At 41.5% G+C, this 17,909-nt stretch overlaps 1 protein-coding gene and 1 pseudogene across 1 annotated transcript in view; both read right to left on the reverse strand.

Moving 5' to 3' along the window:
• The window catches only part of PDZD4 (PDZ domain containing 4), a 31,254-nt gene extending 26,224 nt beyond the window's left edge, over nucleotides 1-5,030 (reverse strand). Inside the window, exon 1 of the mRNA XM_074200689.1 lies at nucleotides 4,750-5,030. Within this exon, the coding sequence (XP_074056790.1) occupies nucleotides 4,750-4,809 (60 nt within the window). The 5' untranslated portion in view covers nucleotides 4,810-5,030. The remainder of the gene's footprint in view (nucleotides 1-4,749) is intronic.
• Nucleotides 5,031-15,129: 10,099 nt separating this feature from the next.
• LOC141498723 (GTP-binding nuclear protein Ran-like) lies at nucleotides 15,130-16,027 on the reverse strand (annotated as a pseudogene).
• Between the last annotated feature and the right edge of the window lie 1,882 nt (nucleotides 16,028-17,909).

Genomic DNA, 17,909 nt, shown 5'->3' on the forward strand with positions numbered 1-17,909 from the left:
ACTTCCGAAGTGACCTAGTCCAACATGAGTCCCCTTTACACGGTCTATCAAATACACATCCAGCTGCCACTGAAATAATGACTTTTCACACTGCTTTAAGGGTTTACAAAATGCTCTCCCCACAACAATGCTTTAAGTCAGGTGGGGGCAAGTTATCACTTAGTTTACCAATACAGAAACTGAGGCTTCAAGAGATAGAGTGCCTTGACCAGAGGCCCCAAGTTAATGAATGGCAAAGTGGCGACTCAGACCTCTGAATCACAAGCCCAACTCATACTGAATTTGAAGTCTATTTAGAGTCCTTTTCACTGCCCTTTAGCAATCAGGAGCTGGCTATCTCAATGGGCAGGCAGTTCAGGTTGTCCATTGTTAGATTGCTCTGAATGGCTAGATATTGACCTGAAATCTGCCTCCCTTTAAATTATACCAGTGGTCTTAAGCCTACCCTCTGGCACTACACAGAATTAGTTTAATCTCTCTTCAAGATAACAGGTCTTAGGGCGGCTAGGTGGTGCAGTGGATAGGGCACCAGCCCTGGAGTCAGGAGTTCATGAGTTCAAATCTGGCATCAGACACTTAATAATTACCTAGCTGTGTGGCTTTGGGCAAGCCACTTAACCCCATTTGTCTTGCAAAAACTTTAAAAAAAGAGTGCACAAGATGACAGGTCTAAATGTATTAGATGTCTGTCACCATCCCCTCCATTTTCTCCCCCTCACCTTCTCTTCTCCGGGTTCATCTCTAGTCCTTAGTAGATAATAGTTTTAAATTCCCTCACTAGTAGGTTTCTGTTTATCAATGTCCAAATACAGTGTGATCAAGATAGGAACACTACATAACTCTCCAGGGAGCCCAAGAGTACGGCCGCTTTTAGGGCTGTCAAATTGCAGACTGGACTCATACTGAATTTGAAGTCTATTTAGAACCCTAAAATTACTAAAACAACAACAACAACAAACCAGACTACCTGAACATTAAACTAGAACTCTCTAATCCACGACTTGGGCAAATTTGCATTTAGCCCTGTTAAATATCAGCTTCTTGTTTTTTGGCTCATTGTTTTATTCCAGTGTCGAATTCTGATTCCGTCATCTAATATATCAGCTATTTATCCCAGTTTAATGCCACCCACAAATCAATAAGCATGTCATTTATCCAAATCATTGATAAAAATGTTAGACTTGAAAAGGTTGAAGCCTGATTCCTATAGTACTATACAATAGATTTGATTGTTTTAGGTACACTCTGAATGTGGCCATTTAAACCAGTTCCTTAATGTACTTATTTATACCATCAACTAGTCTCTATTTCTCCAATTTGTCCACAAGGATGTCAGAAAGATTCTGATATAGACCTTGCTAAAATTCAGATATGTCAAATTCATAGTGTTCCCTTGATCTTGTATGATTAGTTCTTATGAACCTACAATGGTTCCTAGTGATTATTGCTTTCCTTCTCAATGCTCTGAAATGATCTGTTTAATAATCCACTGGAGAATTTTGCTAGGCATCAACATTACTAGTCCAGAGCTTCTGAAATCTACCTTTATCCCCTTTTTGAAGATCAAAACAAAATTTGCTTCTCTCTCCATGATTTCTAAACAATTGCCAACATCTATTTTGCTATATCTGTACATTATTTCAGTACCTTGGAATGCTATTCATCTGGGTCTGCTCTTAAATTCATTCAGTTAAGCAGCAGGTACTCTCCTATTATCTCTCTCTTAATCATCTTTATTCTATCTTTTTGATTTTGAAGGTAACTCTCAAGAGGGAAGACAGAAGCAAACTTCTTCCAGATTGCAAATTCACTCCCTGCTTGGCAGCCAGGGGCTCTAAACCCCAATTGCTTTTCTCAACAAAATCAGTCTAAGCTTCCCACCAGAGCTCTTGTCTTTATTTTAAAATAATCATAGTAGCAGCTTACATTAAAATGAGGTTTTTGAAACACTTCATGCAGATTATCTCATCTGAGCTTCGCAACAACCCTTAGAATTAAGTACTACAAGCATAATTTCCCCCATTTTGTAGATGAGGAAACCAAGGCTGAGCAACCTTGTGACTTTCCCCCAGAATGTAGAGCTAATAAGTGACAAAGCTAGGACTCTACAAGGTGACTGCCAATTAGCCCTTGTTTAGTTCAAAGTCTGTCTAAATTCTGATTCTTCCTCCCAACCCGAGGAATTTTTTACAAGAAAATATTTATTGAATGTTCAAGGCATAGGGATAATATGGTCATGGAAAATATTTACAGCAACTATCTTTAGTTAAAAGGATCCCTTGTCCTTTCCTTTCATTGTCCTAATTAATTATAAACATGGAAGCTATGTCCCTTGCCCCACCTCAAGATCTCTCCTCTCTCTCTCTCTCTCTCTCTCTCTCTCTCTCTCTCTCTCTCTCTCTCTCTCTCTCTCCCTCTGGTCTTTGTCCTATAAAGGAATCATTCTCTCCAGTGTCCTTTCTTTCACTATCAGTGAAGATTCAGTGAGAAAGAAATTGGTTTCCATTTGGAATGACTCTAGTCATTGAAACAGGAAGGATGGTGTTCATTACACTGCCACCAAGCTATCACTATACAACCCCACCTCCTGCCAGTGTGCCCAGAGAACAACACTCTGATTTTGAAGAATAGCCTGGATATTTCCAGGTTGTGAATTTCCTGCATTGCTCTCGCAGTGGTGTCAAATCTCAGTCACAAAGGCAAGATTTGAGGGGGTGAGACCAAGAGAAAGAGAGATGAATGGCATGATAGAAGGAAGAAAGTAGAAAAGGGGAGGGGCAGTCAGAGACTGAACAAGGGAAATGGGAAATAGATCAAGAGAAACAGGTAGAAAGAGTACAAAAAGACAAAAGAAATAGGGAAAGAAAAGAAAAACGGATATATTCTTACAGGCAACATTTACTTGTTCGTTTTTTATTCTCTTTGGGTTATTCAAGTTAAAGGAATTCGGTTCCAAAAATCCAATGCTGGGACTGTCCATTAGGTTTAATTACACCCTGACCACCTCTCCACCCTGCCATCTATGTACCGGCACTTCCTTCACATTGGTATCTTTTCTATTTGTAAAATAGACTTTGTGAGGGTGTTTCATTCACCTTTTTTTAGCTGAGAAATCTGTCTCCATGAAGCAAATGTACCCATGCCTCAGGCTATATCTAGTCTTTCACATTTCCTACCTTCTTCGATTCAGACCCTAACAGATAGGACATGGGCTGTTAAAGACCCCTAAGCTGCTCAAGAAAGCATTTTCTCCTACCTTCTGCCTTTGAGTCTTCTCTGGCCCCAGACTCTAAGCCACTACCCAACTATGACCTCCTTCAATATGGGAAACATTGCCCTAGTGAGTTTGGATTGGCCATGGGTGACTAATTTTTTAGAAACAAATTATACCCCAACACAGAAAGCATACATACATTAGTGTGTCTACATGCCCACACAGCAAGGGCCATATGGACATGTATGCACATATGTAAAGAATATAAACACACGTATACTGTAATACATTGAGCATATATATACATGAATATACAGTATCTATTGAAGGAACCTGGGTTAAGTATTATGAAATATCTAAATTCATCCACTGCACATACAGTGTATGTACCCGAGTTTAACATATTATATATGTATATATATATATATACACATTAAACATATCATATACAAGAACAGACACATAAGCACACCTCTCTGCACACCAACAGGATATACAGGCTATTAAAGACACAGTTTTTATCAGTATCTTCCCTCTCTAGTTTCAGCTTGCAAGCTGATTGGACAGAGATGGTGCTTTTTTCTTTTTCTCTGTTCTGTGTTATGGCTATTACCCGAATCCTGCTCAATGAATGCTAGAAATAAGCACGAGTGTACTTGATATATAACATGTATATTCTTCAATCTCTACATGTGGAGAGTGAAATCTGAGGAGAAATGTGGAGAATACAAGGAATTCCTACTCTCCACTGGGTCCTTCCTTAAGAACCTGAACCCATGTTCAAGGAAGCTTGTGAGGTGGTTTATCATGATGGGCTGCTGGGTGTGTGTATGCATGCTCAGCATTTGGCTTCCTCAGAAATACCTGCCACCTCTTAAGGCTGAGAAAACCATGTAGCTTTGCTGCAAAGGGCAACTTGCTCTTTGTGGGATGGAGTGATGAGGAGTCACTGTGTCCTTGTCATCCTGGCTAGCCCATGTCTTTATTTGTTACTCATCCTCATTGCTTCTTTCTACCCTCCTAGGTAAGAGTGCCTTCTCCACACAGTAGGTGACGAGAGAGAGAGAGAGAGAGAGAGAGAGAGAGAGAGAGAGAGAGAGAGACTGTGTGTGTGTGTCTGTGTGTGTCTGTGGGTTTGTGGGTCTGTGGAGGTGGAGGTGGAGGGAAGGTGGGGGTGCTGGGAAATGAACTCGTTGCTATGCAACCATCCCCATCCTGCCCTGGCTTCCCATTTGCAGCTGGACTTCTCACTCTGTGCTCCCCAATCGGAAAGTGAGAGCTCCTTAAGCAGGGGCCCGTTACTCCAGGCCCAGAACGGACACTGCACGTGCCCGGCATGGTTCTGTTTCAGGGCTTCCGCACGGATGCCCCCAATGATGCCCCCCTTCTTCCACTCAGACGGTGGCATCTCACTCCACAACTTCTCCGGGATTCCTGAGAAACTGCACTGCAATTCCAGGCTGCCCCCCCCCTTCATCTCCTCCCTGGGATGCCACCCCACCACCCCACCCCCCGCCCGGGCCCGGGTCCCTTACCTGCAGCATCACTTTGTACTGCTCCTCAGGCTTCTGGACCACACACATGTTACATCCCATGGTGCCAGCCGGGGAATGGGGTGGGGGTGGGGAGGCTAGGGGGCGGCGGGCGGCGGACAGGCGGCTCTGGGCTCACTGGTCCATCCGCGGGGCTGGTGGGGAGCCGGGGGCTCCCGGGCCGCCGGGCGGGGAGGCCATGGCGCGGCTCGGGGGCGGGGCCGCGCTCAGCGGGAGAGGGGGGCGCGCCCCTGGCCCCTCCTCCCAGGCGTGCAGCGCGGGCCGCAGCCCGGCCAGGGGGGCATGCTCCCCTGGCCCGCGCGGAGGGGCCGAGCGCGAGGGGGGGGCTCGAGGGCCGAAGGCGGGGCGAGGCGCGCCTTGCCTAGAACGGCCGCCCCCTCCCCGCCCGAGCCGACGGGCCCGAGGGCGGCCGGCCGTCAGGGGCCCTGTCCGGCGCGCGTCCGCAGGCACCGCCTCGCCCCGGCCCGGCCGGGGTCCGGCCGGTCCCGCCAAGCAGCAGGAGGCGGCGAAGGCAGCGTCTCCGACAGCCCCAGCGCCTCAGCCGCGCTCCGGCCTCCCGGGCTCGCCTGCTCTCTCCCTGGCTGTGGGGCTCTCGCCAGCCGAGGGGGAGGGGGCGCAGCGCGCAGGCGCACTCTGGGTCCGGGCGGGGAAGGGGAGAGCGAGGGGGAGACAGTGGGCTGGAGAAAAACACCTGGAGCCCCTTCGGACCTGGGCGGGGGCTGCTCTCTCCTTCCGGCCCGGCTCGGGCCCCTACTCTCGCGCAAACCTTGCCCTCTCCAGTCCCGTAGAACCCCAGAGGGTGTGCGGGGGGTGGGGGAGGTTTCTCCGTGCACCCGCCCCGCGTGGGCAGGGCGGACTTGGGAGAAAGGGCACCACCTCCTGAGATCCTAGCTCTTCCCCCGCCCTCTGCTCCCCAATCTCCGCTGTCTTCGATGAAAGGAGTCTGCAAAGAAGGGGCGTCGAGGGGCCACTAGGAAGCCTGACTCAGGTCTGACTCCAAGTCGCCCGCCGCTCCCTGTCCTGATGGCTCCATCTCAGCTTCTCCCTCCCTCTCGCCTTTCTTTCGGCTTCTACATAATCGCTCCTTCCCTCCGCATCCCTGATTCATGGCCCGGACTGTGGGTTGTCATTTTTTTTCCTTCCCTAAGAACTTGCGTCTCCGCGCGCTCCCCAACCGCACCCCGGGGAGCTGGTAGACAGGTAGGCAGAGCAAAGGTTAGCCATCCCCTTTTTGTTCGGTCCTTTGGAGAGAAAGCTCCCTGAAATCAATGCAGCTCTCAGAGCTGCCCTTACAGGTGAGAAATGGGAGGCTCGGAAAATGCACAAGATGGCCCTCCGAGGCAGGCGCTTTCCATCTCGAAATCCTGGGAGTCTGCCTCTCCCCCTTCTCTGAGGCGGTTTCCTTTACAGTAAAATGACAGGGCTGTGCTCGTTTACCAAAAGGTGATGGATGCAACCCATAAAAAGAGACATTTTGAACACAACCACCTCTTGGATTTGTTACAGAAATCTATTTGGGGGGGGGGGGTTAATGAGGAGTAGGAGGGAAGCAAGGTTAGTAATTCCCGTCAAAGAAGCCTATTGGAACATTTTGAAATACAAAGAACAAAAGGGAGAAGCATAAGCAAGTTGAACACTTTTAAAAGCAAAATGTGGGCTTTAGCATATTTATATATCTATATCTACACACACACACACATATATACACACACAAATATATTTTTAAGCAAATGGTATGAAATACAGACTCACAGTTTCATATATAAGCTTCATTTGCTGCTCTGCTGTGCATTTGGAAATATTAGGCAGAGGGGTTGATGTGTTTAAGTCCCGAATAAAAAAATAAAATTCATTAAATATAAATGTAAAATGGACTACTTAGCCTCCAAGATCCCATCCACCTCTAAATCCTATGGTTCTGGGAATCCAGCTCCAAATTTCATCACCCCATGAGACTATTGAAAGGCACTTCTAATTACCTTTCCCATTGTATTTTATTTCTCTATATTCCATTGTGATAAACCCTAACAAAACACACTTAAAAGATACTGGCAGTCCATGGTTCTCCACCACAAAACAACATTGGAAGAATATTGTTTAAAATACAAGCTTTTATTTCAGGGGAGTTTCCTCAAAGATAATTCATCTACTTTTCTTCCCCCGTTCAATTCGGGACTCAGTTGACTGTACATCTGCAGCATCTGCCCTAGACACCACCAACTCGATTGGCTCTCCATACTAGTTAACAAAAGGCCCATAACACATCTGATGTACCACAGATGGGACAGAGGTATCACTACATCTCAAAACATTTATTATCTCCCATGTTCTCTTTCTTCACTCCAGACTTTCCCTTCTCTTCAAGGCCAGCTTCATTTACCCTTGAACAATTCAATGATCACCTCTAAGTTGATGATTCTCAAAACTACTTCTCCAGCCCTAACCGCTCTCCTCTCATACCACCAGCAGACTCTTGTACATCTCAAACTCTATATCCCATAGCAATACTAAATTCAACAAAACTGAACTTAATATCGTTTTCCCCAAATCCTCCCCCTTTCCTCATTTTTCCTGTTACTCTTGAGGGTAACACACTCACAACCTGTGTGTCAATTTTGACTTCTACCTCTCCATATTTAATAAGTGATCAAGGGGTGGCTAAGTGGCACAGTAGATAGAGCACCGGCCCTGGAGTCAGGAGTACCTGGGTTTAAATCCAGCCTCAGACACTTAATAATGACCTAGCTGTGTGGCCTTGGGCAAGCCACTCAACCCCATTTGCCTTACAAAAACCAAAGAAAAGAAGTGATCAAGTTCTATTGTTTCTACCTTTGTAACATCTCTCAATTATGTCTCATTCATACCCCTGATGTGCCATTACCATGGCACAGGTTCTTATCACCTCACAACTAGACCATTGCATTAGCTACTACAGAGTCTACCTCCCATAAGACTCTCCCCAGTCTATCCTCTACACAGCCACCAAAACAATCTTCCTAATACACAGATCTAACCATGTTAGCCCCGTATTCAATCATCTCCACTGGCTCTCTATTCCAATAGTTCAGAATCCAAAATAAAATCTTTGGGCACTTAAAATTTTGTATAACCTGACCCTCTTTTTCTCTTTCTAGTCTTACAATACCTTACTCTCCTCCATGTCTTAAATGTATCCAACCCTAGTCTTTCTCTTGAATTCCATTTCTACATTACCAGTTACCTTTCAGATATTTCAAACACAATATCAAACAATATATCCCCAGAAAAATCAATTTCTTATCCCCTCCCCCCAAAATCCACCATCCTTGCTGACCCTCAGGTTCACAACCTCAGTGTCATTCTTCACCCACCCCCACGTGTCCAGTCCATTGCCAAGTCTTCCTCCACAACATTTCTTGCATCTTTCCCTTTTCTCCATTTACACAGCCATAACTCTAATTCAAGAACTTCTTCATTCATCTCCCTTTTCTCCAATCTGTCCTCTATGGAGCTAGCTAAGTGACTTTCCTAAAGCACAGATCATCCTCCTGCTCAATAAATTCCAGTGATTCCCTGGATCCCACATTGGATAAAACAAAATCTAATGTTTGGTATATAAATCCCTTTAGATCCTAGCCCCAAACTCACCATTCCAGGTTTATTATCCATTACTCCCATTCTTGCACAGCAGTGGACTGGTCTTCCTCACACACAGCATTGATTTCTATCTTCTGTCTTCAGGCCTTCTCACAACCTTTCTCCCATGTCAACTCCTGCTTAAGCCCTTTCCTGTATTCCTCAGCTTCTTCTGTTTCCTTGCAAAAAAATGCCCTTGAATTTATTCTGTCCTATACTATAGTAAGACATTTGTATATATTTTGCATTTATTTCTATATTTACATGGGATCTTCCCCAATAGAATGTAAGTTCCTTGAGGGCAGGGACAATTTCATTTTCATCTGGCACAAAGTGGGAAACTTAATGCTTGATGACTTGACTTCTATCCCCATTACCCACATATTTGTTGATTTGATGGAGTACCAAGAATAGCCCAGGATAAGGAAAAGAAAATGAATGTCTACTGTTGGAGGAAGTACCAGCCCACACGAAACCCCAACCAATAGAAACCAAGGTCCCTCAAAGGATGGAAGTGGAGTGTGATTGTGGTCTTCCTTGTGTGTCTGAGAGTTATGGAAGGGCAAGAGGCATGGGGCTGCAGTAAAGGTGCCTGGGAGACAAGGGCAATAGCAGAAGAGGATCAGGAACACTTGTTTTTAGGTATCAGGAAGTCAAGCTCCCTATCTTGAGCCTCAGGATTAGAGATAAACAAAGTCTGAAAGCTTAGAGGAAACCATGGTCCAGAGCAAGAGGTCCCCCTGGAAAAATCTGAATGGGATCTGATCTGGAGAGCTGAGCTTCATAACTATTCCTCTCTCCATCTCCCTCATCCACCACTCCAGAACAGAGAGGCTTTTTTGGAACTTCTCTTGCAACCACTCTCAGACTTAGATTGGCTTCTGGATTTCCATCCTGGAGACAAGGTAGTCATGATGGGTGTTGGGGAGAGGGAGGGGAATTGGAAGGTTGAACTAGAGGAGAGGAGATGTCTGAGGCAAAGGGGTGCTCTATATGGATAGAGTGTGAATGATCTATCCTTTTAAACAATAAATGTCCACCCATTTCTTCCCTCCAAGACCTAAGGTTGGGTTGAAACCTGCTCCTAGGCTCATTACAGAGTCCTGAATGAGGCATGGCCCAGATGAGAGTCCAGGTTATGGGGGTAAACATCAAAGATGGGAAAAAGGAGGCCTTGAGGGGAGAGCAGATGAGGATAAGCTGATGATGGGGTTAGGAAAGGGGAATAGAGATTAGAGATAATATCAAGGAGGGGACCTAAGGGGCCAGGGAAGGGAGAAGTAGGCTCCCAGCTGCTTGGAAATTCTGAGCAGGTGCCTGCCCAGGCTCTCTGGCGCCTCAGCAGAAGCCCTGTTCCCATCATCAGTCTCAGAAAGTGGGATTAGCCAGAGCTGGGAAAAAAGAAAGAAAGAAGAAATCAAAAGCTCCAGCTGCTTGGAGCTGACAGCCCAGGGCTTTCAGCCTTCAAACCTACAAGTGGGGATAGCAGAAACCAGAAAGGAGGGGGTCTAGCAGCAAGCCTGGACCCAGTGAGGATACTAGGATTGGGGCCAAGCTGGAGCTACTATTGCAACCAAAGGATGGAGCAGAGTAGAGATCAGTTGGAAGAGCAGTTGACAAAGCAAGATGTGACATGAAAAAACTAATTTAAGGTAAGCCATGTCACTGTGTCCTGGCATACCAGGAAGGGATGTTTGAGGGAGTTCTCCAGTGACTTCAGAGTCCAGGTCTCTAGTTCTCTCTTTTCTCTCTCTCTCTCTCTCTCTCTCTCTCTCTCTCTCTCTCTCTCTCTCTCTCTCTCTCTCTCCTCTCTCTCTCTCCCTCCACCCTCTGTCTCTCCCTTCTGATTGAGGCACACCATGGGTGAAGGGAGATGGGAGGGAATGAAAACAACATGATGAAATCTAGGGCTAGATTGTGCTGTCTTTTTTCTGGCTCCCACCACCACCATCCTTTACTCACACACTTTGACATTCAGATGAAATCAAGATAAAATAAGTAAGGACAGCCTTGAAAAGGAATGAGTGAGTTGACCTGGAAGGAAGTTCAAGGGGCCCGGGTTCTGGTCTTTGACATCATTTCAAGCTATTTTCCCATCCTGTTCCTTTGGACAGACCAACTCATAGCGAAAGCCTCTACCATTGTAGCCTTTTCTTGCCCACCTCTATTGTAAGCTGCTTACAATCTGGCTCCCTCTCTTCCTCCCATTCCCAACTCCACTGAAAGTACCCTCTCAGTGATTCTCCAATTGCCCAGTATTTGGCACATAGTAAGTGCTTGATTAATATTTATGAATTGGTTCAAAGAATATGAACAGGTAGCTCCCAATGGAAAAAATTCCAATTATTAAAAGCCATAAAAAATGCTCTAAATTATTAAATGGAAAAACGTTTCCTAAAAAAATGCTCTAAATCACTAATAATTGGAGAAATGGAGTTGTTTTAATTAAATTTAAATTTTACATTAAATTTAAAATTAAAATAATTTCATATCCATCAAATTAGAAAAGTTGACAAAACAGTAAATGGCAAATGCTGGAGGGAATGTAGGAAAACAGGTTACTAATGCTCTATTGGTAGAGTTGTAAATTGGTCCAGCCTTTCTGGAAAGCAATACTACAACAAGGTCTATACTCCAAAGTGATCAAAAGAAAAAGAATAGAATCCATCTGCACACTAGTACTTATAGCAGCTCTTTTTGTGGTATCAAAGAATTAGAAACTAAGGGAATGGCCACCATTTGGAGATGGGCTGAACAAGTTATGGCATATGAAAATGATGGAATACTATTGTGTTGTAAGAACTGATAGACAGAATTGCTTCAGAGTAACCTGGGAAAATCTGTGTGAACTGATGCAGAGTGAAATAAGCAGCTAGAAAGCAATTTATACAATACTAATAAAATTGTAAAGACAACTTTGAAAGACTTAGGAACTCTGATCAACACAAAGGCCAACTTCAATTCAAGAAGATGGTGAAACATGCTATCCACACCTTGATAGAGAAATGATGGATTCAGAGTGCAGATTGAGGTATATGTGAATATACACACACATATACATTTATATTAACACACAGGCATGTACACATGCACACCCATAATACAGGCGATATAGGAACATATTTGACATATTTGTACAAGGATTTTGTTTTTCTTGCTTTGTGTGTGTGTGTGTGTGTGTGTGTGTGTGTGTGTGTGTGTGTGTGTGTGTTTGGGGGTAGGAGTTAGGATGGAGAGATTAGTGATCTTTGTGAAACTAAAACTGAACTTTTAAAAATTATGTTCCCTCCAAGGGAACCAAAGATTTCGTTATTGCTAAATCCAAAAGCTTTTCTCAGTCTCATCCTTCTTGGTTTCTCTATATCTTTTTTTTGTTTCTTTTTAAAAATTTTATTTGGTATTTAATTTTTCCCTAGTTGCATGTAAAAACAATTTTTAACATTCTTTTTTTGTGAGGCAATGGGGTAAAGTGACTTGCCCAAGGTCACTCAGCTAGTAAGTATCAAGTGTCTGAGATAGGATTTGAACTCAGGTCCTCCTGACTCTAGGGCCAATGCTCTATTCACTGTGTTATTTAGCTGCCCCATCATTCATTTTTAAAACTTTGTCTCTTTATACCTTTTGAAAATATCAGCTACTCCTTCCTCACAGATGCTCTGTATTACATTGACTCCCAATCTCTTGATTCAACTCCTACCTATCTAAACTTTCCTTTTCAGCCTTCAGCCTTCACCATCCATAGCCTACCTGTACCCCAAACATATCTCACAGAGCCCAGTCCTTGCACTCTTCTTTTCCCACTCCACAACCTCGTCTGCTAATTTTATTGGCTCTACATCTATGTAGATGACTCCCCCAAAATGCATAGTGAGCTTTCAACTCTCAAGAACTGAGTGCCACATTGCTAATCATCTATTAGACATCTCCATCCAAGAAACAAAGAATTTAGTAGATAATGGGCTGGACTTAAAGCCAGGAAGACTTCATCACAGCATTACCTAATTAATGACTTTTGTCTTGATGTGCTTCCTTCTCAACATGAATACTTTGCCTACACTGGATTTAAAACTTATCAAAGTTGAAATTAACAGTGTCTAGTTTATGTACATAACTACCTCAAGCCACCCTTTTAAAGCATGGTTAGTTATTCTCATGTATGTTAAGCAATATAATCTTTAAAAAGCTCAATCTACATAAATTAAAATTATCTTCTATTGACAGCTCATACACAGGAAAAATGTACAATATTCATATGATTATTTTATTTCTCAACTTTCACCTTTTTCTTTATTAAAGATTTTATTTGACTTTTACAATTTTTCTCCCAATCTTAATTCCCTCCCCTCACCCCACCATGGAAAGCAATCTGTCAGTCTTTATTTTGTTTCCATGTTGTACATTAATCCAAACTGAGTGTGATGAGAGAGAAATCACATCCATAAGGAAGAAACAAAAAGTATAAGAGGTAACAAGATCAGACAATAAGATATCTGTTTTTTTCTAAATTAAAGGGAATAGTCCTTGAACTTTGTTCAAACTCCACGGCTCTTTCTCTGGATACAGATGGTATTCTCCATGGCAGACAGCCCCAAATTGTCCCTAATTGTTGCACTGATGGAATGAGCGAGTCCATCAAGGTTGAACATCACCCCCATGTTGCTGTTAGGGTGTACAATGTTTTTCTGGTTCTGCTCATCTCGCTCAGCATCAATTCATGCAAATCCCTCCAGGCTTCCCTGAATTCCCATCCCTCCTGGTTTCTAATAGAACAATAGTGTTTCATGACATACATTTACCACACTTTACTAATCCATTCCCCAATTGAAGGACATTTACTTGATTTCCAATTCTTTGCCACCACAAACAGGGCTGCTATGAATATTTTTGTATAAGTGATTTTTTTACTCTTTTTTCATCATCTCTTCAGGGTATAGGCCCAGTAGTGGTATTGCTGGATCAAAGGGTATGCACATTTTTGTTGCCCTTTGGGCGTAGTTCCAAATTTCTCTCCAGAAAAATTGGATGAGTTCACAGCTCCACCAACCAGTGTAATAGTGTCCCAGATTTCCCACAACCCTTCCAACACTGATCATTGTCCTTTCTGGTCATATTGGCCAGTCTCAGAGATGTGAGGTGGTACCTCAGAGAAGCTTTAATTTGCATTTCTCTAATAATTAGTGATTTAGAGCAGTTTTTCATATGGCTATGGATTGCTTTGATCTCCTCATCTGTAAATTGCCTTTGCATATCCTTTGACCATTTGTCGATTGGGGAATGGCTTTTTTTTAAAATATGACTGAGGGGCGGCTAGGTGGTGCAGTAAATAGAGCACCGGCCTTGGAGTCAGGAGTACCTGGGTTCAAATCCGACCTCAGACACTTAATAATTACCTAGCTGTGTGGCCTTGGGCAAGTCACTTAACCCCATTGGCTTGAAAAATCTAGAAACAAAAAAAAATATGACTGAGTTCTCTGTATATTTTAGAAATGAGTCCTTTGTCAGAATCATTACTTGTAAAGATTGTTTCCCAATTTACTACATTTCTTTTGATCTTGGTTACGGTGGTTTTATCTGTGCAAAAGCTTTTTAATTTCATGTAATCGAAATCATCTAGTTTGGTTTTGGTGATGTTCTCCAACTCTTCCTTAGTCATAAACTGCTCCCCTTTCCATAGATCTGACCGGTAGACTAGTCCTTGATCTTCTAATTTGCTTATAGTATTGTTTTTTTATGTCTAAATCCTGTATCCATTTGGATCTTATCTTGGTATAGGGTGTGAGGTGTTGGTCTAATCTAAGTTTCTTCCATACTAACTTCCAATTTTCCCAGCACTTTTTATCAAAGAGAGAGTTTTTATCCCAATAGCTGGACTCTTTTGGGTTTATCAAACAGCAGATTACTATAATTATTTCCTGCTGTTGCTCCTAGTCTATTCCACTGGTCCACCACTCTTTTTCTTAGCCAATACCAAACAGTTTTGATGACTGATGCTTTACCTAGCTGTGTGGCCTTGGGCAAGCCATTTTACCCCATTTGCCTTGCAAAAACCTAAAAAAAAAAAGATGTACATATACAACCATCAATAATCATTTTTGTAAAATTTTCTCCCTCCACCCTTCCCTCCCCCTTCCTAAGTTAGCAAGTAATCTGATATCAGTTATAGAAACACAATCATGTTACACATATTTCCATATTAGTCATAGAACAAAGTTTTTAATCTATCTAGTCCCTTTCTTTACTTTGTGAAATGTGTAACTCATATCTTACTGACAATATGTTTAACAACTAGTCAAAAAAATGTGAAGGCCACTTAAATGTTTGTTAAATGATACATATCTACCACAGGCCTTACAAAACAGATTTTGATATGCTTATTATAAACAAGGGATCAAAGCTTACCCCCTTAGATATTTGAAATACGACTTTATTATGATCTAAACAAAAAAGTAATGCAAATGATAGTAACAAACAAGTTTCACCTCTGAATATTATGATGGGATTGTAACAGTCTTATATTTGAAATTTAAGGGGACATAATTGCAGTCCAAAAGAGCTAACTACGCAAATCCAAAATATGAATTGTGTTTTTTAAACTGCTCCATCCACAATCATCTCCTTAAATCTCAAAGATTTAAACATATGTTCTGCTCAGTTCTATAATAAAGCAGAAAATATGATACACCACTGACATCCCAGTACAGTTGCCTATGAAACTAGTCCTCTGGTGCTGGGCTCTAGCTTCACTCCTTACACATCATCATCTTCCTTATTTGTCAGAGCAATCTGTAAGTCCTGCTCATACTGTGATGCCAGTGCTGGATCTGTGACATCCTCTGGAGGTTGTTAGCAACAAACTCCAAATAAAGGTCTCCAGTAATTTTTCTAACAAAGCAAAGGAAGAGCTTCTTAAAGTTGTAGTTTTGGCTGAAACGTCATCATACTGGAGATTCTTCTTCCTTTGGAAGACAATTGATTTTGCCTTGACTTTTCTGTCCTTAATATCCACTTTGTTGCCACACAACATAGAGGGATATTTTCACATATTTGTACCAGATCTTTATGCCAGTTGGGTACATTCTTATAAGTAATTCTTGATGTTACATCAAACATGATAATGATACACTGAGCTTGTATGTAATCTCTCAGACCACCAAATTTCTCTTGATCAGCTGTATCCCATGTGTTGAATTTAATAGAACTTCTGTTAGTATGGAACACAAGAAGATAGATCTAGGCACCCAAGATGGCTACATGCTTCTCAAATTCACTAATCAAGGGATTTTTTGTAAATGTGGTTTTTCCAGTACCTCTTTCACCAACTAATACAAGTTTGAGCTGAAGAAGAAATAAAGTAAACTACCAGAAACTATTTTGTCCAATTATGAACTATTTTTATAAATTCCATTTTATTTTATTTACAGTTCTAAAATTATCTCTTTCCTTTCTCTTCCTCTCCCATCGATTTCTAACATAAGAAAAGCAAAACTCATTTCAAGTATATATAGTTATGCAAAAAAAAAATTCCAGCATTAACCAGGCCCTTTTCTTCAGAGGCTTAATGTTTTTATTTTTGTAGAAGAGAAAATGAGAGGAAAGAGAGGAAGGAAATAAAAAGAAAGAGATGACACTATACTTCGATCTGCATTCTCTATCCGCCAGTGGAGATGGATAATGGATTTCATCATGAATCCTTTGGAATTGGAGTGGACCATTATGTTGATCAGAGTTATCAAGTCTTATACAATTGATTATCATTACATTATTGTTACTGTGTAAATTGTCCTCCAAGTTCTGCACATTTCATTTTTTATCAATTCATATAAGTCTTTTCAGATTTTTTGACTCTTCTGTCATCATTTTTTTTAGGTTTTTGCAAGGCAAACGGGGTTAAGTGGCTTGCCCAAGGCCACACAGCTAGGTAATTATTAAGTGTCTGAGACCAGATTTGAACCCAGGTACTCCTGACTCCAGGGCCTGTGCTTTATCCATTACACCACCTAGCCGCCCCCCTGTCATCATTTCTTACAGCACATTTCATTCTTATACCACAACCTGTTCAGTTTCAAATTCTTTGCCACCACCAAAAAACCCTGCTATAAATAATTTTGTAAATATGTGTCCTTTTCCTCTTCCTTTGGTCTCTTGTTCTTTGAATTAGTGAATTAGCTGTTTTCCATGGCCCCTTTAGCATTTGTCAGGTTGGATTTTTTTGCCATCTTAATCAATGTGATAGGTGAGGTAGGGTGGTATGTGCCGAATTATATGCTAACAAAAATTATAGCTTAGAGGAAACAAATGAATACTTAGAAAAATAAAATATCTAAATCAACAAAAGGAGAAATAGGTTACTTAAATAACCCACTGTCAAAAAAGAAAATTGGACAAATCATAAATAAACTCCTAAAGGGGGAAAAAACTCTAGGACTAGATAGATTCACAAGTGAATTCTTTCAAACATTCAAAGAACAATCCATTCCAGCATTCCATAAACTATTTTAAAAGATAGGAAGTAGTAACACTGAATAGCAACAACAACAATAACTAGTATTTTTTTAGTGAAAAAAATTAAAATATAATACCTGATAGCTATCCTCTCATTTATTAAATGTTTAAAAAATAAAAAAGATAGGAAAAGACAGAACTCTTTCTGTGATACATATATAGTTATGCTAGCTAAACCATAGCAAGATAAAGAACCCCAGTAAACACTGATGCAAAAATTTTAAATAAAATATTAGCAAATAGGCTTACAACAAAATATTACAAAAACTATATAATATGACCAAGATAGGTTTAGGATCAAGAAGGCAGAATTTGTCAGAAGAACATTATACACACTAACAGCAACATTGTGAGGCAGCTAGGTGGTGCAGTGGATAGCGCACCAGCCCTGGAGTCAGGAGGACCTGAATTCAAATCTGACCTCAGACACTTACTAATTACCTAGCTGTGTGGCCTTGGGCAAGTCACTTAACCCCATTGCAAAAAACAAATATTGACTGGTGGTCAACTATGATGAACTTGTTCATTTCAGCAACATAATAATCAAAAGCAATTCTAAAAGACTTCTGAAAGAAAATACCATCCGTATCCAGAGAAGGAACTTTGGAGTCTAAAGGCAGAACAAAACTTACTGTCTTCAATTTTTAAAAGTTGTATTAAGTATGTTTTTTTTTCTCTCTATAATGAGGCTTATTTTCCCGTTTTGATTTGATTGTTCTTTCCCAACTTGATTAGATTCTTCTTTCCCAACTAGATTAATAGTGATCTATTTTAGCATGGTTAAACATATATAGCCTGTATTAGATTGCTTTCTTATCGGGGGAAGAGGGAGAAAAAAGTAAAATTCAAAGCCTTGCAAAAAAAAATGATTGTTGAAAACTACCGTTGCATGTAGTTTGAAAAATAAATTTTAAAAAAGATTTTAAAAAAGATTGCAGGGTTTGAGCAATATAAAGTAGATGATAGACATAATAATAATTTTAGCAATAAAAACTACATAATTATATTGATAAATGGTTAAAAGG

The sequence above is a fragment of the Macrotis lagotis genome, chromosome X, assembly GCF_037893015.1.
Source record: "Macrotis lagotis isolate mMagLag1 chromosome X, bilby.v1.9.chrom.fasta, whole genome shotgun sequence".
NCBI lineage: Eukaryota > Metazoa > Chordata > Mammalia > Peramelemorphia > Peramelidae > Macrotis > Macrotis lagotis.